General features: G+C 38.0%; 1 protein-coding gene across 5 annotated transcripts in view; it reads right to left on the bottom strand.

Annotated features, from left to right (window-relative positions):
• Positions 1 to 22,605, bottom strand: part of LOC131164732 (DExH-box ATP-dependent RNA helicase DExH7, chloroplastic) — a 162,191-nt gene that overhangs the window by 6,193 nt on the left and 133,393 nt on the right. For 4 of the 5 annotated variants that reach the window (XM_058122161.1, XM_058122163.1, XM_058122162.1 and 1 more), the window contains 2 exons: positions 15,676 to 15,768; positions 14,961 to 15,083 (listed from right to left, as the gene is read on the bottom strand). In XM_058122161.1, the coding sequence (XP_057978144.1) occupies positions 14,961 to 15,083; positions 15,676 to 15,768 (216 nt within the window). Of the gene's footprint in view, positions 1 to 14,959; positions 15,084 to 15,675; positions 15,769 to 22,605 lie in introns of those variants that run through there. The other variant, XM_058122164.1, reaches the window with a different exon arrangement.

Genomic DNA, 22,605 nt, shown 5'->3' with positions numbered 1-22,605 from the left:
GCTTGAAGAAATTAAAAGAATTAATTTCATGAATTTTGCAAATAGGACATATGTGAGTATACTATCATTGATTATGTGAAGTAGCTCATAGGTGACCTTAGTTGGACCCTAAGCACTCTACATTTATTTTATAAATGTGCAAAAATTATTTCAAAGTGTTAAAATCATTTTTAAAATGAAAAACCCCAAAACAAGATTTTCCAAATCCCTTTCTTTTTTCCGCTGTCGCATTAATGTGCAATTTTCTTGATCAATAACTTCTCATCCTCAAAAATGTTCAACACGAAAGTTTTGGGATTTTTTCTTAGCTTTCTTTTGATACCAAGATCGCCCTATTTGGAGATCTGTAGGAAAAGTTATGCCCAAAATATTGAAGGGTGTTCACGGGAAAAATTGCCTAGATATTCGGGTGACCGAATTTTCAATTCTATTGACCGAAAATTGCGCAGATTACTACAACGGCTATAAAACGACTAGTAGACCATCTTGCCTATAAATACAAGGGTTCTAACTTGTTTTAGAAAGGAGAAAAAGAGATATATACATCCATCATACAAATCCAAGCTTTTGATCCTTTGTTAAAAATCTTTCTCACGCACTTTGCAAATTTCTTTGTTTATCTTTCAAGTGTTCACCATCTAGTTACTCCTTGAGCTTCATTTCATAATCATATTCAGAGTGTATTAGCTTGCTATTTTCATTGTACTTATTCGTTCATTTAAGGAGAATTCTTTGTACATCTATTTTCGTTGATTCCACTTGTAAAGGCGTCTCCGCCGATTGAATGAGAGAGGTAACTCCACCTACTAAAAGAAGAGAGGCATCTCCGCCTAGTGAAGGAGGGATTGTAAAAGACATCTCCGCCTACTAAAAGAGAGAGGTTTCTCTACCTATTGAAGGAGTGCATAGTGGAATCCTCAAGTGAGTTGCTTGAGGCAACGACGTAGGCAAGGATTGCCGAACTTTGTAAAAATACGGGTTTTATTCTATCTTCCCTAATCCCTTTAAATTAAGTACTTTATATTTGTTCATATTTGTTGTGAACATTGATTGCATTTGCTCATTTAGATCACATGCTTAAATTGTGGTTATAATTGTTAAAGCATTTGCGTAAATTTTTTAAATACCCAATTCACCCCTCCTCTTGGGACAACACCATTTCTAACAGTTTTAACATCAAACTAATTGCATCACTTAATTGTGCAAGTTTTGGGCTTTTGGCGCCCATAGCAAAACCATCAAATCATCCTTATTAGTTTTTTCATTGTTTCATCAACTTGATACAATTTTAGTTTCTCGTACACAACATCCATTTCTAATTGTCTCTTTGTAGCTTCCCTCTCATCCATCTCAAGATTCACTAGAAAGACTAATTTAAGAACATGTATTCCCTAACTGTGCAAAACTAGCCTCTTGCTTGATACTCATAATAGCAAATGGAGTAGGGATGGATACAACCACCATTTTTTGGTTGTATGATCATGTTTTTATTTTGCCATTACATTTAATATTAACAATTTTAAAAATGTAAGAACTAGTGCACAAGGCTCCACATCATTAGGGGTCTAGGGAGGCCAGCTCTGCTCTTCTATATATTAGTTAATAATAAAAAGAAAATGAAATATAAAAATGCTCCTAATCACACCATATAATCACTAAAATAGCATATTGGCACACTTATAAATATATCCAAATATGATTGTCAGAGGCTCAAATTGCGGGTACTCCAAACTGTTGCTTGACCTTTTCCTCCTTTTTTTGTCAGGAATTGGAGTTGTACTTGACCTAGCACGCATGTTCCTAAAACCCCTTCTATTGCAAGATACTCTCCAGTATTCTAGGGTAACAAATTTTCTCAGAAACACCCATATTCTCTGCCCTGCCTCATGTCTTTGGGTACACATGTTCTGTTCATGTTCCATGTAATGGTTAGGACAAGTTCTCCCCAAGTGATGTTAAATGTGTCTTTGTTGGTACTCTAGAACTCGTAAAGGATAAAGATGTTATGACCCCTACAATTATAGGAAATATTAGTGAAAAAGTTACCTTTTTTGAGGTGACACCTTATTTCTCTAATACCGACTTCCTCCTTGGATGAATCTACTTTGAGTCACGATTTCTAGTTCTTCCTTGTGTGTTAATCCTCTTGTTCCTATCCATATCGGAGAAAATTTCCACTCTTCTTCTGAATCCATTCTTGATAGTGAAGCAGAGGGTTTATGATCAATGGAAAGTGAGAATAGACTTCACTGTCACCATGCAACTGCCTCTTTCACTCTTTATTGTTTCAAATTTTGGATTAAGAGATTCAACCTAGCATGATTTGTAATTGCCAATTGCTCACTGAAAAGGTATCCAAACGTGTACTAAGCAGTCCTTACTTGCATATCCTATTGCTTCATATTTTCAGTTCTTCACCGTCCTAGTCGTGTGCATTCTATTGCCTTGTCTATTTCCTTTGTTTCTATCCCTTCCTCACATGTTGAAATGCTATAGTGGGCAAGCAGTTGGTTAGGTGTTGTTGGGCCTACACCATCAACTATCTTCTTAACAGTTTTATCGAACAACCTAAGGCTCATTGCAAAAGGGCTCAAACATATGGTATTGATTATTTTCAAACCTTCTCTCTTGTTGCTCGACGAAATTCTGTTTGTGTATTGATTTTTTTGGCAGTTAATCTAGATTGCCCCTTGTACCAATTGGATTTGAAGAAAGTATTTCTTGTATGGAGATTTGCAGGATGAGGTATATATGGGGCAATCTCACTAGTATGATGCCCAGAATGAGAATGATAAGGTATGTAGGTTGCATAAGGATATTTATGGTCTTAAATAGTCTCCTTAGTTTGGTTTGACAAATTTAGTACCATGCTCCCTATATTTGATTTTATCAAGTGCTACTCTGATTACCTTTGTCCACAAAAAAGAAACAATTATGGAACTTCTAGTAGTTAATGTTGATGATATCGTCACCACTGTGACCAAATATGTCAAGCAATGACTTAAAGAATAATTTCAAATCAAGGAATTTGGGTACTTTGCATTAATTTCTTGGTATCGAGATATGTACAAAAGGATTGAATCCATCTTAGAAAAAATATATCTTGGACTTGCCCAATGAGATTAGAATGTTTGGAGATAAACAGTTGATCTCTCATGGATCCCAATGTGACGTTGTCTAAGGATATTAGATTAGAATTTCAAGACTAATGTCGATATAGACATTTGGTTGGCAAATTAATCTACTTGTCTATTACTAGACCTGACATATCCTCTGCTGTGGGGGTCGTCAGTAAGCCACATTGGGATGTCTTTTGTAGGATTCTACGGCATCTCAAAGGCTCTCCTCATAGAGGTTTGATATGTACATATCATAGAAACTATGAGTTGGGCTGATCGAAGGTTTACTACCGAACAGTGCATTTGGGGGGGTGGTAGTCTGGTTATTGCATAGCAAGAAACAAATTATTGTAGCAAAATCTAGCGTTGAAGCAGAGTGTTGAGCCATGGATCCGAGTGATCTTGACTATCATTTGTGAGGAATGTTGCTAGGAATGGGATTACCTATTTTGTGCAATGAAGGGTCACCAAAAGAAAAGCTATTCCATTCCCACCCCATTACTTGAACAAAACCTGTGATCTTCTGTTGGCGTGAGCTATTAGATTAGGAAAATTATAGGAACCCATTTAATGTAAAATCCCATATTTGCAGGATCAACCATGATTTCAACAAAGGAAATTATTGTATAGCCTAGAATAGCCATTCTCTGTATCTATATATATGTGTACTCAAGTTATAAAGAATATAGAAGAAAGGAGTAAATCTCCATTTTAACATGGCATCAGAGCAGGGTTGTAGGACCTTTGCTCCAACTTTCGGGTGACCAGAGAGGGAAAACCGAGGGCTGTGTGCATGGGCTGGCGATAAATCTTTGATTTCGCCACAAAAGACAACACCTCTGTTGTCATCATAATCAGGGGAGGAGGAGTACAACGAATCACGATCGAGAAACACCACCTCCAAATCTGCTCCGGCCGCGACCTATCTCGAACCACAGCGGACCTAATTTCACTAGCAAAAACTTCGTCTTCATCATTTTCTTTTTCCCATCATTGATCCAAAGGCAGATGAGCTCGCCGACCTCTTGAATCACGATCCCATCAACCCAACAACCAGCCGACATGCTCATGCCCAATGACGATGTATCCCTTCGGTGATCCGCTCATGCTGATTCTTGATTTTCTACCTTTTTGAGCAGTTAGATCAGGCTTTCCATGATGGGTTTTTTACCCTGAATCATTCTTCTCTGCGGCCATAAATTAGAGTTGCTGACGAATTTGTCACCTTCAGACCACATGGAATCCATGGCAGAACACATTGATGCCATGCAACTTCACAGACCTCAGACCGAATCTGTTATTAATGATCTGACGACCAAGATGATGGAAATCTTGACCAAAGCCCAAACCTCGCCCCACCCATCGGTTGCTGAATTTTCAGCTGCTTCAATTGGCATCAAGTTAGATGGCTCAAACCATGCCTTATGGTCCCAGGTTGTCGAGATGTATATCCCTAGCAAAGACAAGTTGGGATATATCAATGGAGACTCTCCCCAACCTCAAGAAACCGATCCATCTTTTAGGAGGTGGCGAACCAAAAATGTTATTGTCAAGGGATGGCTGATCAATTCAATGGACCCCACCTTGATCACTAACTTCATTCGCTTCCCAACTACAAAACAGGTTTGGGGCTTTGTGGCTACAACTTATTTTGATGGGATTGATATGTCTCAAGTTTATGATCTTCAGCGCCGTCAGACTCACATGAAACAAGCTAGCGAGCACATTGAAAAACATTACAATGATCTGCAAGGCTTGTGGCGAGAAATCGATTTTCGTCATCACAACCCAATGGAATGCGTTGTTGATATCCGGAAATACAATTCGATTTCAACATGAAGATCGAGTTTATACCTTCCTAGATGGACTAGATGACTGGCTGGATAAGAGTCAAAGTGACGTGCTCCAATTAAAACCATTTCCTATAGTTGAACAAGCGTATGCTCATGTCCGACGAGAAGATATCAGGCAGATTGTAATGAAATCAGGTGAAGATGCCACTCCTGAAGTGGTTATGGCATCCAAGGAAATCATGGCAAGCCACTATTATACACCGCCGAAAAAAGAGGTTCCTTCTCTGAGCAACAGAAAGTCAAATCCACCCTCTAAGTCCAAGGCTCCATCTGATGGTATGAAATGTACTTACTGTGGAAATACCAAACATACCCGTGAAACCTGCTTCAAGTTACATGGGTATCCTGATTGGTGGAATGATCTTCAGGCACGGAAAAAAAGTGTACCTGACAGCACGGGGAGAGCTACTGGGGTCACCGGTGAATCTTTGCTATCCCTCAACCCCCAAGTGGAATCTTCACATGCTTCTACGCATCTCAATAATCCAAGTAACTGTAGTCAAGCATTTCTTAGTTCTAATCACAGTGATGATGTTGATTGGATTCTCAACTCTAGGGCTACACACCACATGACATTTGATTCCAATGATTTCTCTCATACAACTCCACCAAGAAGACAGTGTATTGCTAATGCTAATAAGGTCACCTACCCAGTTACAGGGGCAGGAACTGTGACTCTATCTCCTTCTCTCTCATTATCACATACGTTACTCATTCCATCTCTAACCAATAAACTGATGTTTGTTAGTCAAGTTACTGCAGATTTCAATTGTGTGGTATTAATATATCCTAATTTTTGTCTTCTTCAAGATATTCTCACCAAGGAGATAATTGGGCGTGGTACTAAGAGGGGGAGATTATACTACGTGGACAACTTCAGTTCGGGCAAAGCTAACCACATGCACCATATGGTAAGTAACAAGAAAAGGCAGATCTGGCTATGGCACCATCACTTGGGGCATCAATCATTTGGTTATTTAAAATACTTATTTTCAGAATCATTTTCCAATGTACCGCACACGAACTTTAAACGTGATACTTGCATTTTAGCCAAGAGTCACATGCTTCCTTATCCCGTGAGCATAAACAAAAGTGCAATTCCTTTTTCTTTAATACATTCCGATGTATAGGGGCCTTCCCCAGCGACTATGTCTTCTGGTCATCGTTGGTTTGTGATTTTTGTCGACGATTGTACTCGAATGACATGACTTTACTCACTGAAACACAAAGATGAAGTATTTGGTACGTTTCAATCCTTTCATATCATGGTTCAGACACAATTTTCAACTAAAATTCAAATCCTCCATTCTGACAATGGAGGTGAATATATTAAGCAGCAATTTCAAGCATACTTCCGTAGTCACTATTGGAGTGATGTTGTCGCCACGGCCACACATTTACTAGATCGTATGCCTACAAAAGTCTTAAACTTTCAGACTCCATTAAAGGTACTTTCTAATCATGTCTCATTACCAACTGTTCTGATGATTCCTCCCCTAATTTTTGGCTGTGTTGCTTTGGTTCACCTTCATAAGAATCAACGCACTAAGTTGGATCCATGTGCAGTCCGGTGCCTATTCTTGGGTATGGCTTACATAAACAAGGGTATCGGTGCTACGATCGCATCGCCAATGTACCTACATCACTATGGATGTTACTTTTCTATAGTCTGACACCTTTCCATCACCAACATCCAATTCCACTCTTCAAGGGGAGCTTAGAGATGAAGAGCAGAATTGGTTGGGTTGTGAAGGGATGGGTATTGAAGACAATCTAGCAATAGAATCGGATGTTCAGGCCTCTTCAGGAGTTGATACGTCTCCAGAAGTTGTGGGAGTTGATATGTCTCCAGAAGTTAATGTCTCCAAGAATTGAACCTATATCATAAAAATAAAAAGGAATCTGAAGATAAATTCCCCTTGATACCCGACGACCCTTCTTCTTCTCAGAATATTCTAGAGGTAAGCTCTTCTACCACACCTTTACATACTAATGCCATGGATACATCTATGGGTTATGTTTTACCTTTCAGACACAATCTTGGTAAGCCACCAACTCGATACTCTCTAGACGTAGAAGAAAGACGAGCTAAGCATCCGATAGCCAAGTATGTGTTTACTCAAAGATTATCCGAACCTCTCAAGGGATTTGCGCATATACTTTCATCGTGTCATTTCCCAGTAGTGTTAAGGAAGCTTTAATAGATCCAAAATGGGCTCAAGCTATCAAGGAAGAATTGGAGGCTCTGAAAAAAAAATAAAGCATGGGCATTAGTCGAATTACTTGAAGGAAAGAAGATAATGGAGTGCAAGTGGATTTTCTCCATTAAATACAAAGCATATGGGTCTATCGATCGATTAAGGTAAGATTGGTGGCAAAGGGATATACACAGACATATGGCATAGATTATCAAGAAACTTTCTCACCTGTAGCCAAACTAAACACTGTTAAGAGTTCTGTTATCTCTTGCAGCAAATTTAGATTGGCCATTGCACCAACTTGACGTGAAAAACACCTTCCTTCATGGAAATCTCGAAAGTAGGTGTCATAGTAGTTAAAAGCGCGCCCCTAGGCGCAAGGCGCAATGAGGCGAAGAGGCTTCCGCCTCATACCAGGTGGGGCGAGGCGACCTGCAAGAGGCAGCCCTAGGCGAGACGAGGCGTAGTGAGGCGCGCCTTGTGAATTTTTAAGCCATTTAAAGGAGAGAAATAGCCCAAGCCAGACCCGTATCCCTCATTCGACTCAAACGAACAGAGCCCTAGCCCCTTTCGACCCTTCGAAGCCCTTCGTGAGTTCGTTTGCGAGCCTTTGAACCAGCTAGAAGCCTTCGCGACTTTGTCTTCGAGCTTCGAACCAAGATCGTGAGTTCATCTTCGACATTTTGAAGAAGCACGACCTGCACGACTTTGTTTCGAACCAGCCGGAGCCCTCGCGAGTTCGTCTGTCTGCCTTCAAAGCAGTCGTGAGTTCGTCTGACTGCCTTCGAGCACGACGTGAGTTCATCACGTCGCCTTCAACATTTCGAACCAGCTGCGAGCCTGTGAGATCGTCTTTAAGCTTCGAACCTTTGTAAGTCTTCTTCTTCTTCTTCTTCTTCTTCTGCTTGCATCCTGCTGCCTGCTGCTTCTCTTCTTCTTCTGCTGCTGCTGCTGCTGCTCCTGCTTGCGTCCTGCTGCCTGCTGCTTCTCTTCTTCTTCTTCTTCTTCTTTTTCTGCTGCTGCTGCTGCTGCTTGCGTCCTGCTGCCTGCTGCTTCTCTTCTTCTTCTTCTTCTTCCTGCTGCCTGCTTGCTACTGCTGTTTTTTAATTTATAATATTTAGTTTAATTAATGTAAGTTTATAAATTATAACTAACACATAATATTTATTCTTTTTACATAAATTTAGCTACTGCTATTTAAATTATAATATTAAGTTTAATTAATGTAAGTTTATAAATTATAACTAATACATAATATTTATTCTTTTAATGAAATTTAGCTACTGTTTTTTAATTTGTTTGGAAATGCATTATGTAAGTCTTAAATTTTAAATGGGTTATTGTCTGGATTAGGCTATTAGCTACTAATACAAAATGAGTTATTGCCTAATTTGCCTGAAATATATGATGCATTGTTTTTTCAATTAGGATACGGATACCAAGTCTAAAATCTTAAATGGATTCTAGTTCTGGATGTGAGGCCTCGGCAAAGAAAGATCCCGCATGGAAGTATGCACATTTGGAGGATCAAAAAAATAGAAATAATTTGACTTGCAATTTTTGTGGTAAAGTCACAAGGGGAGGAATATTTCGGGCAAAACAACACATTGTCGGAGGATTTCGAAATGTGAAAGAATGCTCTAAGTGTCCTGCTCATGTACGTGAGGAAATTAAAGAGTATATGTTGAAGAAAGATATGGAAAAGGAGGAAAATGAGTTATTGCCCGACTTTGATGATATAGATCATTACGGTGAAGATGAAGAAGATGAAGTTCAAGAAATTGACATTTGTGGCAAGAGAGTGCTTACTAGCGATGGAAGTAAAAGATCATACCAATCCAACTTGAAGAAACCAAAACAGAAGGGGCCTATAGACTTGTTTTTTACTCCTGATCCGAAGAAAGCGGTTCAAGCTAGGAAAGAAGAGAAGATAAAGCAAACATCAATAAATGAGGCGTGCAAGAAAGAACTAAGAAAAAAGGCAATGGGAGATTTTTCTAGATGGATGTATGATGCTGGAATATCATTTAATGCTGTACGTCTGAGCAGCTTTGCAGTGGCACTTGAATCGATTGAACAATATGGTCCTGGAATAAAGCCACTTAGCTATCATAAAGTGAGAGTTCCTTACCTAAAGGAGGAAGTTAGTCAAATGAAAGAGTTGTTGAAGGTCCATAAGGAGGAATGGACAAAATATGGCTGCTCAATTATGTCTGATGGTTGGAGAGATTCGGTTGCTAATAAGGACATAATAAACTTTTTAGTGAACTCTCCAAGGGGATCAGTATTCATCAAGTCTATTGATGCTTCTAATATTGTCAAGAATGCAGATAGAATGTATAGATTACTTGATGAGATGGTAGAGGAAATTGGAGAATCAAATGTGATTCAAGTGGTAACTGCAAATGCTTCAAACTATGTTGCAGCAGGTAAGAACTTATTTTTAGAACTACTTTCTATAGTCTATATATTGTTTATTTTAATATTTTAATGGCTTCATTCCTTGATTTTTGAATAGCGAGATTGTTGGAAGCAAAGAGGCCACATTTATATTGGACACCGTGTGCTGCTCATTGTATTGATTTAATTTTGGAGGATATTGGGAAGATGCCTTCAATTCATGCAACTTTGACAAGGGCAATTTTTTTGAATGGCTAAATCTATAACTGTGTTGGCGTTGTCAACTTGATGAGACAGTTCACTGGAGGAAAGGAGTTACTAAGACCTGCAATTACAAGATTTGCAACTGCCTTCATCACCCTCCGTTCAATCCAACTTCAAAAGAACAACTTGAGGAAGATGTTTACTTCTGAAGATTGGAATACTACTAAATGGGCAAAGGAGGCAGCTGGAAAAAGAGCAGCTATTATTGTTTTGATGCCTACTTTTTGGAGTACCATCGTCTATGCTCTTAAGTTAACAAGTCCACTTGTTTGTGTACTCCGTTTGGTTGATGGGGAAAAGAAGCCTGCAATGGGATACATTTATGAAGCAATGGATAGGGCTAAGGAAGCCATAGCTAAGGCTTTTGGTGAGAGAGAGGATAAATTCAAGGAGGCATTTGAAATTATTGATACAAGGTGGGGATGCCAACTCTATCAACTCTTGCATGCAGTTGCACACTACTTGAATCCAGAATTTTTCTATTCAAACCCCAACATTTTGCAAGATGAAGAAATTATGACGGGTTTGTACAAATGTATTGCAAGGTTACTGCCAACTATTGAAATGCAAGATAATGTTTCAAATGAGTTGGAAAAATACAATGCCGCTAGTGGCGTCTTTGGAATTAGTTTGGCAGTGAGACAAAGGAAGACAAAAGCACCAAGTAAAGTGGCATTTGTACTACCTTTTTCTTTTTGAAAATTATTTTTGCTATTTACCTAGTAGGTATTCATTTAAAATTTATTTCATAACAGCGCAATGGTGGATGGCATATGGATCAACAACTCCAAACTTGCAAAAGTTTGCTGTGAAAATTCTTAGCCTCACGTGTAGTGCTACTGGCTGCAAAAGAAATTGGAGCATATTCCAACATGTAAGTCATTAGTATATCATGGATTAATTATTACAGAACAAGAACTACCAATCTACTGCTTTTTAGAATCATTATTAACCATATTACTTTAAACTTTTTGCAACTTCATAGCAAAAGGAGAAATAGGCTATCCCAGCAACGCTTGAATGATTTGGTATTTGTGAAATATAATCGAACTTTGAGGTGTTGATACGACAAACGTGACACCATTGATCCCATCCTCCTAAAGGACATTGATGATTGTAATGAGTGGTTGATTGGTAGGATGGATGGTGATTCTGATGAGGATGATGAACTTGTGTTTGAAGATGATAATTTGACTTGAGATTCTGTTGCTAGAGCTGCTGGACTAAATAACCCCCCGCATCACACTAGATCAAGAATAAGTACAAATATGCCATCATCGTCTAGAGGAAGAGAAAGAGGAAGGGCTTCATCTAGTAGTGCAACCAGTGCTAGGGGTCGGACCACAATGTTGGAACTTGTAGATGAGGATGAAATCCAAGTGGATAGTGCAGAGGAGACGGAAGAGGAAAAAGATGTTGGAGAAAACAATTCTGATGATGAAGAATGTTGAACGATGTTGAACTATGTTGAATTGTTGATGCTTTTGGGCTTCGTCTTGGCAATTTTATTAAATTTCCAATTTTGTTATTGAATGTTTTGCCATTTTAAATTCTAATATCACTAGATATTCATATGTTTATATATAAATTATCCCAAATAGATATTTTACACCATTTTAATAATTGTGCACCTCACCTTCGTGAGGCACGTGCCTTCGCCTCGCGCCTCGGCTTCAAAGACCCTTTGCGCCTCGGCTCGCCTCGCGCCTCTGACTACTATGGTAGGTGTACATGGACATTCTACCCAGATATACTGCTTTCTCAGAGGCAAAGGTTGCATGGAAGTTACAGTGGGCATTGTATGGATTGAAACAATCACTTCGAGCATGGTTTGGAGGGTTGAGTTTGACTATGAGAAAATATGGCTTTCAACAAAGCAATTTGGATCATACCCTCTTCCTAAAACATCAATTAGGAAAAGTGGCAGCTCTAAAAGTCTATGTAGACGGCATGATTATTACCGGGGATGATGCAGAAGAGATGTCAAGACTCCAAGAGAAATTGTCAACCGAATTTGAAATGAAGAACCTGGGAGGACTCAAGTAGTTTCTAGGGGTTGAAGTAGCTAGGTCAAGACAAGGCATATTTCTCTCTCAAAGAAAATATGTACTAGACTTGTTGTCAGAAGTATGATTACTGGAGTGTAAACCAGTTGATACCCAATTGTTCAGAATCATAAACTTGGAGAATATTCAAATCAGGTGCCAGGGGACAGAGAGAGGTACCAAAGGTTAGTTGGGAAGCTCATCTATTTATCTCATACCTGTCCAGATATTGCTTACACTGTAAGTGTATCGAGTCAGTTCATGCACCGTCCTAGTGAAGACCATATGGATGTATTAATTCGATGTTGAAGGGCTTATGTTCTCAAAAAATAATCATTTGGATGTTGAAGGCTATACGAAGGCTGACTGAGTAGGAAATATTTCGGGTAGGAAATCTACATCGGGCTACTTCACATTTGTAGGAGGCAATCTTGTTACTTGGAGAAGCAAGAAGCAAAAAGTAGTAGCATTATCCAGCGCTGAAGCCGAATTTTGAGGAATGGCTAAGGGTCTTTGTGAACTTCTTTGGCTTATAAGGTTGCTAGTTGAGATTGGCTTTGCTCCTAGCTTTGAAATGAAGTTGTTTTGTGATAACAAGGCAGCAGTTGATATCTCCCATAAAGCATGATCGCACCAAGCATGTTGAGGTGGATCGGCATTCTATCAAACATTATCTTGAAGAAAAAATTATTCGGTCTCCATTTGTCAAATCAGAAGACCAATTGGTGGATATACTCACGAAGGCAGTATGCACAAGGAACTTCTGCAACTTACTCAACAAGTTGGGCATAAGAGATATCTATGCACCAACTTTAGGGTGAGTGTTGGCGTGAGCTATTAGATTAGGGAAATTATAGGAACCCATTTAATGTAAAATCCCATATTTGCAGGATCAACCATGATTTTAACAAACGAAATTATTGTATAGCCTAGAATAGCTCTTCATTGTATCTATATATATGTGTACTCAAGTTATAAAGAATATAGAAGAAATAAGTAAACCTCCATTTTAACATCTTCCATATAAACTTATTCATGAATTAGCCTTTTCAGTCACTCAAATGTCCCAAACTTTTATAATATAACTGGTTAATTTCAAAATATGATGACAAATAGTGCAACTCTAATTCACTTGTTTGTCATAATCTCATAGGTAATAAAAAGCTATTATTTTGGTATTTACTTGACATATATTATAACTAGAGAGAGACCTATCATTGAGGTTTGGTCTTCCATTTTACCCAATTATTCAATATGGTATTAGAGCAAGATCTGACCAAAACCTGAAGTGCATACTAAAACCAAGCCCTAAACCTCAAATCTGCTGCCATAGAAGGATTGGGAGGTACTCGTGTTAAATTTATTTGTAACAAGCTAAGAGCAAATGATATATGTGCTTTAGCTTGAGAGGAGTGTTTATGGTTATTTTGGTCAATTAGCAATATTAGTATGGGCTAAAGTTATTCTAATAAGTGTGAATTTGTAAGGCTATTATGGTCATTGGCATGTACTTGACATATATTACAAATAGAGGGAGAGACCTATCATTCAGGTTAAGTCCTCCATTTTACCGAATTATTCAACAAAAACCACTAGAATAACCTAACATTCTTTGCTTGTGGGAAGAGTTCATAACCAAATTTGTTTAAAGGTTGGTAAATATTTGCTTCATTTCTAAATACATTTCTAAGCATAATAAGGTTATTTGACTTTGATGATGTTTAAGTAAAACCGTGATAAGTTGAAACCAAAGCTTAAGCTGTTAGGTTGGGGATGAAAAATCTAATTTAAGCCCCCAACTCTACATGGATGAGGGTCACGAGCCAAGCTTGTTCAGGGCATTATGCTTGCTTGTGACTGCTTGTCATGTGTGCATGCTTGGGTAACCATCATGTAAATAGTAGCATAGGTTTTATTCATTAAATGTGTCAATGCCTTTGTGCAAAATATGAGTATGACCTGATCAGTTTTATGTTTCCAAGTTCCAGAGCTAGAATAGCAGAGAAAGCTCTTTAGGGGATGGTGAATTAACAGTCATTATAAAAATCACTAGCATTTGTAAATGTGTTTAACCTACTTGTCTCCCTCACTAAACACACGTTGCCTAAGGAGGTGTTGATAATGTCTTATATTGCTTTAATGTTCACAATGTAATTCTCATTTGCTTACATGATTGCTTATTATTTGCATTCAATGGTTGTGAATGTGATCTTGTGGTAAACCGTGGTATACTTTCAGCCAACTAGTTAAGCAAGAGTGCTTTAGCTAGTGCAACATAACCCTTCACAATGTGTGAAGTGTTCGGCCTGTGACAATGAGTGACCCAATCACATGTAGAGGTACATAAATGATGAAAAACACTCATATGTGGGTAACAACACAAGAAAATTTTTTTACCACAGAAGGAAAAAAAAAAAATCTTGGATAAATTTTTTTAGCATCAATATTTTCCCATGGAAACTCACGTCACCCATGTATTTTCAAAAACACTGTCCATTAGTTGATGCATTCTCGGTAATACTGTCCATTAGTGCATGTATTCTCAAAAACAGTGTCCATTAATGGATAGAGATTCTCTCTTTTTGAGTTAACTATGCCAAAGATGATGACATGCTGAGATAAATGAGTGAAAATGTTGGGTCACATCCAGTATAGCCTCGTAGACTCAACAGGTGTTGGTGTAGGTGCAACTTATTGACACTGTTTGGACAACAATAAAACTAAGGAGTAACATTGAAGAAAAGGTAGTTACATAATCCATGCATTTTGCACAAGGTAATTTGAGTTACGATTTGCAGATTATGGCTGTGATATCCAAAGAAAGATTTCGAGGTGTTTACATTTATACCTCTGTTGGGGCATGCATGCAGGGAGAACCATGGGTAGGAGGTTATTTGGATTATCAGATCAAACCAGATAATGAAGATATAGAACAGCAAACAAATTGAGGAAACTAACATTGCACATGTTGTCATTAGTATTTTCAGGTGCTGAATAAATTTTACTAGATGTCACAGCCTTGTGGGCTATGGAAATTTGCGATTGCATTAAATATAAACCAAGCAGAAGCAAACAACATACCTGTGGCTTTCTAATCAGATCTTGCAGAACAGAATGAAGAGTTGATCGGAGTTCTTTGAACAGGACAGCTGTCTGGGCTGGTGCTGCCAGTTTTAACCACCCATCTATGGTGACCAGTCCAGTCTGCAATTGCAAAACATCAACTAATGTACCATATCCAGCAAAACATCAAGACACAAAAACAAAAACTCACATTTGAAATATCAGCATTTTGCTTGGATCTATTATGCAAGCTGAAGTGGAAATTGAAGAAAATGTAGTACATAGAATTAAAACAGGTTGGGTAAAATGGAGGAGTGCGTTAGGTGTGTTGTATGATCATAAAATACCCTTAAAACTAAAAGGAAAGTTTTATACCCTTAAATCAACGCCATAGAGAAAAATGTGAACACCTAAAATCTCTCTAATTTGAGTCAATTCACACATAACTATATGCTATGAAGTTTATTTGTTCACAGTGAATCACTAATAGGAAATTTTAATCCCCACACTCCATTAAAAAAATATAGCATTCCCCATCATTATTTATTGCTTCCACAAATTATTTTGAGTGCTAATAAAATAATCTTTAGAATTTAGCACCTCTAAATGGTACAGACTCATGGGTAATGCTAGAATGCAAACAAAGTTGAAATGACTATTTTAAAACAGGAAGCAACCAGAATGTGGACATGCATGATGAGATCAGAAAAAGGAAGGCAGATTAAAAAGATACCTGATGCTGAATATTAATGGAGGCACCAAACAGCAAAATTGAGTAGGTAGAGATGATTGTCGTATCACGCAGAAATACTTTGTTAGTTTCAACCTGAGAATATGGAGAACTAGGCATCTTAAAAGTACTCAAGTAAGCAGCAAAAATTTGTCTAAAGCATCAAACTTGGAGATAATATAAAATAAATTACATCTGCATGGTCAGATTAAAAATAAACAAATTTTCATGTTTTGAAAATCCCTAGACTTGTACAAATTGGTGGAGAACTAGGCATCTTACAAGCTTAGAAGTACCACTGTTGGCAGCAAAAATTTGTCCTAAACAACCAAATTGGAGACCATATAAAGTAAGTTACATCTGAATGATCAGATTATAAGGAAACAATTTCCCATTGATCTTAGGAAGGAATTTAAAGTATTTTTTATTCTTGGTGCAATTTAGCAATGCACCTCTCCTTGATTCTTTGTTGTAAAGTTAGAGAATCGGGGGAGAGGAAAAAAAGAAGAAAAGAAGAGGAGGAGAAAAAAGGAAGAGGAGAAATTAGGTGACAGTTTTTGTTAAGGCTTGATATACATTGTTGGTGCACAATCGAATAGCTTAAGCTTTTAGGTAAAGTGGTAATCTAACAAGGTATCAGAGCTGCTGACAAGGGGGTCCTGGGTTAGTCTTGTGCTCACGTTTAATATAAGTTTGTTTTAAAAGGTTATTGTGTCCCCAATATGGGTGTTACTCTTTATTTGTTTATCTCTCCACACTCCACGTGCTGTCAGGATGCACGTGTGGGGGGGAGTGTTAAGGCTTGATAAACATTGCTTAAGCTTTTAGGTAAAGTGGTAATCTAACTGTTTCCTGGAGCATACAGAAAGCTCCAAGTCTGCCTTTTATATATTAGTGACAGAAAAGGCATGGAAAAAAAATGACCCTGCTCAAACCACATAATAAAATATCATGTTCTCTTCTAACAATCCCCTGCGTGGAGGTGTATAAATATCACCTAACGCCAATTCATTACAACCAGTAGACAGGCAGGTTCAAATAGAGACTTTGAAATCATTGTCACAAATGAATTCCTCACAATCTTCTTTAACACAGCATCCCTCACAATATGAGTGTCAACTTCAATGTGTTTTGTCGTCTTATGAAACAATGGGTTGCTAGCAATTTAGATGGCAACTTCACTACCACAAAAGATATCTATAGATTTCATAAATGAGAATACCTTAGACACAAGAGAGTTCAACCATTGAAGCTCAATCTTAGTATGGGCCATAACTCAATATCTTGCTTTAGAACTAGATCTTGCTACACTAATTTGTTTCTTGCTATATGCTATGTAACAAGATTACCCCCTACAAAGTGAGATTTCAATAGTAGGCATTCGAATATCAATGAAGGCAGCCCAATTTGTATCTGGTCTCACAGCTTCTGTTGCATTTATATCCAACCCTCTACTAGGAGAGCCTTTGAGATGCTGCATAATTCCACAAACAACAATGCCATGTTGCTGTTTGAGATTTTCCATAAATTGATTAACAACCCGCACAATAAAGGATATGTTAGATCAAATCATGAACCAACTGCCTATTGACTGTATCATTGATGTCCCGTGCAACATCCCTAAATAACTTCCCATTGGGATCCTTAGGTGTATCAAATAGTTTAGCACCCCACATTTAGAGTATCAATGCTTGAGATCATAGGCCTTGTCAGCCTACATATCCAATCAAAATTAACTGTCAACAAGATCAATACACAAACATAATTTAGTCAAGCAGGAGAGATGCGATCAAAATAATCAACGTCATATATTTCAGCATACCCCTTGGTAACCAATCAAGCCTTAAGTTGTCAATAGAGCTATCAAGAAGATATCTGATTGTGCATACTCCAATAACAACTAACTAACTCCTTACAAGAGGAAGATCCACCAAGTCCCATGGCTTGAGTGGTCAAGGCATCAACTCCTTCATCCATTACAAGCTTCCACCCAAGCATAGAAAGTACTTGCACGTGTGAGGAAGAAATAAAAATGGAGAAAATAAATATGGCTAAATAATGCCTAGGACTAGGAAGGTGAATAACTACTATGACAGCATGATATCGAAATGAGAGATGAAAAGGTTTTTGCGTGTGAGAGAAAACCATGGTGGATAGCTCGTCACTTCCTCCTGCGAAGGATTCAAAAATCAGAGAATTATGATACTACTCTGTAGATAGCTCGTCACTTCCTCTCGTGAGATAAAACCATTGAGGCTAGCTTGCAAAGACTTTTTCTTGCAGTAGGCAATAGGTCCTCCTTGGCTGAAAAAGAAGAGTTGAAACCGAAAAAGGGTTTCAGTTTGGGGAGACTATAATATACCACCAATTTACTGGACAACACTGGGACTCAGCCACATAGCAAATTCTGTTGGTAAACCTCTCTATCTTGATTCCTTTAGAAAACAAATGAAAAAGTTATCATGCACCGGAATTTTTTTTTGGAAATTGACATCAACATACACCTTCCTTACCAATTGAGGTAATGACTCATGGAGAGGAATTTACTGCAGTAGACCTAAACTTTCCTTGGACATCAGAAAAATGCCCTGAAGGCTCCATGTTTGGTCACTCAAAGAAAAATTAAAGACCAAAAAGCAAACAGTCGAGAAGAAGGATATTTATAAACCTTTGAGACTACTGTCTGAAATCCTTTCTCAATTTTGAGGTTGATGATGAATTTGAAACAATCAACATGGAGCTTCTCAATTTGAAGCAGAAATAGAAATGAGACTGCTGAAGCAGTTGAGGCTGTTAAGGTTGCTGATGATACTGCCATCATCTAGGGCTGCAAATGAGTCGAGCCGAACAGAGCTTTGAATTGCTCAAGCCTGATCTGAGTTCAGATTGAGCTTTAATATACTAATTCAAGCTTGTTTATTATGCAAATGAAAGAGCTCATGAGCCCTTATAAAGCCGAGCTACCGAGATACTCACTAATGGTTTGGTTCTTTTGGAACCTTTCATTTTGAGAGACGAGGTTTTATTAGGCAAAATGGTGAAAAGTGGCCATTACTAATACTGCCTGAAGAGTTTTTTTCCCCTACTAAGCTGCCTATTGCCCTGAGAATTAGCCTTATCAGTAAATTCAAGTTATGGAGTTCGAGCAAAATAATCCTATGCACAAATAGTCTCTACGTTTAAGCCCACTACAATTTATCAAGCCTAATTCAACCTTATTAAACTAGCTCATAAATGATTCTATTTCAAGCCTATTAAATGAGCCCAAGTTAAGCCTATAATCAAGCACTCATGAGCTCAGCCCATTCATGTTCAAGCTTGGCTCGTGTAATAAACAAGCTGTAAAATTGGGCTTGGGGAATGCTTGTTTATATAATGAACAAGCATGAACGATTCTTACAGAGCCAAGCTTTCGAGCTGCTCGTGAGTGGCTTGGTTTATTCGCAGCCCTACCATCGCCTCAATGGACTATTTTGCAGATGTTAATGCTGCTATAGTTGTTTTGGCTGCCCAAATCGGTTCTGAAATTGGAAGTCCATAAGGCAAGAGTCTCTAGCTCTGGGCATGTTAATTCTATCCTTTGGAAAATGTTCAGGCTTGATACACATTGTTAGTCCACAACCTAACAGCTTAAGCTCCTAGGTATAGTGATAATCTAACATAGTATCAGAGCCATGGCTGCCAGGATGTCCTGGGTTCTAGTCTTGTTGCCTGCATTTATTGTTTGTTATTTAAAACTATTGTATTCCCTGTGACGGGTGTTATTCATCATTTGCTTCTCTCTCCATGTGCTGCTGGGAATGCACGTGCAGGGGAGTGTTAAAGGGATATACATTGTTGGCCCACAACCTAACAGCCCTTTTGGGTAAAGTGGTAATCTAACAAAAAAGTACAAGGAAAGATCAAACCCCAAGCTCATGACAGAAACTAGAGAAAAGTTTGCTTCTAATGAAGATAAGCTAAGCCCACTAGCCCAGATGCACACCCATCCTCTGTTGTGGAAGACAAAACAGTGGCTTCTTAAGCTGTTAAAAAGGGGAGACCTAAAGTTCAAGCAAAGCTTGGAGCTTTTAGGCAAAGTGGTAATCTAACATGGCATTAGAGTTGGCTACCAAGAGGTCCTCGGTTCTATTCTTGTTGCCCGCATTTATAGTGTGGTTTTAAAAAAAATATTGCATTCCCTGTAATGGATGTTATTTATCATTTTTTTATCTCTCCACATGCTGTTAGGCTGCAAGTTTGGGGGAGTGCTAAGGCTTGATATACATTGTTGGCCCACAACCTAACAACTTAAGCTTTCAGGTAACGTGTTACTCTAATAGAGATGAATATCCTAATACTCAATCCAAATGATGACACAAGAGTGGTTTGAAAGAAGAGGAAACTGAAAGAAGTCATAAGGTTGATCAAAACCAAAGCTTTGAATTTTCCAGTGAACAAAAGCCAATTAACTTTGCAAGGATTTCCTTAGCTTTAAATTTGGAAGTCAATTTTTTATTCATACCCATGGAAATGAGACTTCTTGTAATAAAATATGATTGGGATATGACACTTAGGTGCTTAACATCATTGAAGTGGCTCAAAATGTTCAATACACAAGTGTTAGAGCAAATATGGCTGCTTACCCTAACTTTTGGATTTATGTGTGTGTATATGCTCTAATAAGGAAAGGGGAATTTAATATGCATTGATGATGAACGTCGGTTTATTTTGGGTCTAGAACATGATAAAAACCATGTTAGAAAGCTCAAGTTCAATTTTTGCTCCCAATTTAGCTGGTATGGAAGATTTCCAGGATACATGTTCATGACTGGACTAGATGACCTCCTTTTTTATTGACCCCTTCTTGGTCCAATAAAAGGGAAGATGGATTCGTTTCAATAGAATTGGATAGTTTCCTGGATTCCCACAATTGTTCTCAAAAGTTTTTCCTAAGCTAAAGCTTGAGTTGCTTCCCTTTGCAGTGTTTGATCACTGCCCAACCCTCAGATGTTTATACACTGCTGATTTTAGAGGAGGGACTAACTTCCCTTTTAAGTTCATGAATTGCTGGACTCAACAGCCATGGCTTTGGGACACCAAGAAAATTTTTTGGCTCTCTTGTGCTGGAAATTAAATATATAAATAAATAAAACTTGATGTATATTCATTGTCTTTGGTTCAAGTATATGAAAGGCCTTTTAAATTGGGAGATGTATGATACATCATACATGTACTAGGCTCTAAGTGAAGCCTATAAATGGCCATGTACTCTACTCATTTGTATCAAGTGGAATAACTCAAAGTGTTATATCCTTTATCGACTTCCTCTATTGTTGTTCATATGTTCAATTTTTGAGAAAAACATAAAAAACCTCGAGACACAGGAATTTTCATAAAAGAACTTCTCCAACACTAGGGCTAGGTTAAAAGAAATCTGCAAGTTGAAACTCAGACTTCGCATGAATGGTTGTAATGAGCTTCTGTACAAGTTTCTATTGAATAAATGCAATCAACTTCAATGTGCTTTAACGGCTCATGGAAGACAAGGTTGGAGGCAATATAAATAGTAGCTTGATTATCACACATCAACTCCGTAGACTGAGGATGTGGAAAACCTAGTTCTTTCAACATGTTCTTCAGTCAAACAAGTTCATATGTAGCGTGCACCATAACCTTGTATTCTAACTTATCACTTGACCTGGCCAACACAGTCAGTTTCTTACAGTTCCAAGAAACTAAATTACAATTGAGAAAGATACAATAGCTGGTTGTGGATCTTCGATCCAATGATGACCCGAACCAATCTACATCTGTACATCCCTAAATATGAGTGTGACCCCAGTCTTGATATGTTGTATAGTCAAACATCATCTGTTATATGGCTAACTAGCTAGATTCCAGCTTTTGATAATATATGGAGCTTAATTTGTTCTAACAAAAAAAAAAAAAACGTTCTAATGGACTTGAAATTTTAATACTATCAAGATTTGATCCCTCTCCTTCAACTCAAACTGACTTTGATGAGAATGAATCAATCATTATAGAAATTGCAATCTTTAGTGATGCATTGACACAAACTGAGAAACACTTCGTGGAAGAATTTTCTTCATACTTTCGAATAATACACAAAATGTTAGCTATATATATCAACCCTAGCAGCAGAAAAGTAAAATAAACTAGGTTATATCAGATCCCATGATTTATGGGATATTCTAACAGAATATGAAACTAACCAAATCAACCTAATTCTAGGAATACAGGTTGTTACAAAATTTCCTAAAATAGCTAACTATACACGTATAGAATACAAGTCATTAAACACGTTTTCACACACTCCCCCTCAAGCTGGCGAATAGGTATTTTCCATTCCCAACTTGGATACAATACTCTGAAACATTGAACTACTTAACCCCTTGGTAAGTACATCAACAAGTTGGCCATGTGTAGACACATAAGGTGTACAAATCAATCCACTCTCCAACTTTTCTTTGATGAAGTGTCTATCAATTTCAATGTGCTTTGTTCGACCATACTGTATCGGATTATGAGCTATGCTGATTGTGGACTTATTATCACAACAGAATCTCATCGGACCATCCCACTTAATCTTCATATCTTCTAAGATAATTTTCAACCAAAGTAGTTCACATACACCCTGAGCCATTGTTCGGAATTCTTCCTTTGCACAAGACCAAGCCACCACATTTTGTTTCTTACTCCTCCACATCTCACGATTTTCACCAAGAAAGGTGCAATATCCAGAGGTCAACCTCCTATCAACAATCGACCCAGCATAATTGGCATCCGTGTATGCCTCAAGAACTCAGCTTCCGTTCCTTTTAAAAAGAATACCTTTTCCTGGTGTCCCTTTGAGGTATTGTAACACTTGGTGAGCTGCCTGCAGATGGACTTCCTTTAGGCTATGCATAAATTGACTAATCACACTCACTG

This window comes from Malania oleifera, chromosome 9 (assembly GCF_029873635.1).
Source record: "Malania oleifera isolate guangnan ecotype guangnan chromosome 9, ASM2987363v1, whole genome shotgun sequence".
Taxonomy (NCBI): Eukaryota; Viridiplantae; Streptophyta; class Magnoliopsida; order Santalales; family Ximeniaceae; genus Malania; species Malania oleifera.
This window is presented reverse-complemented; position numbering and strand designations above follow the sequence as displayed.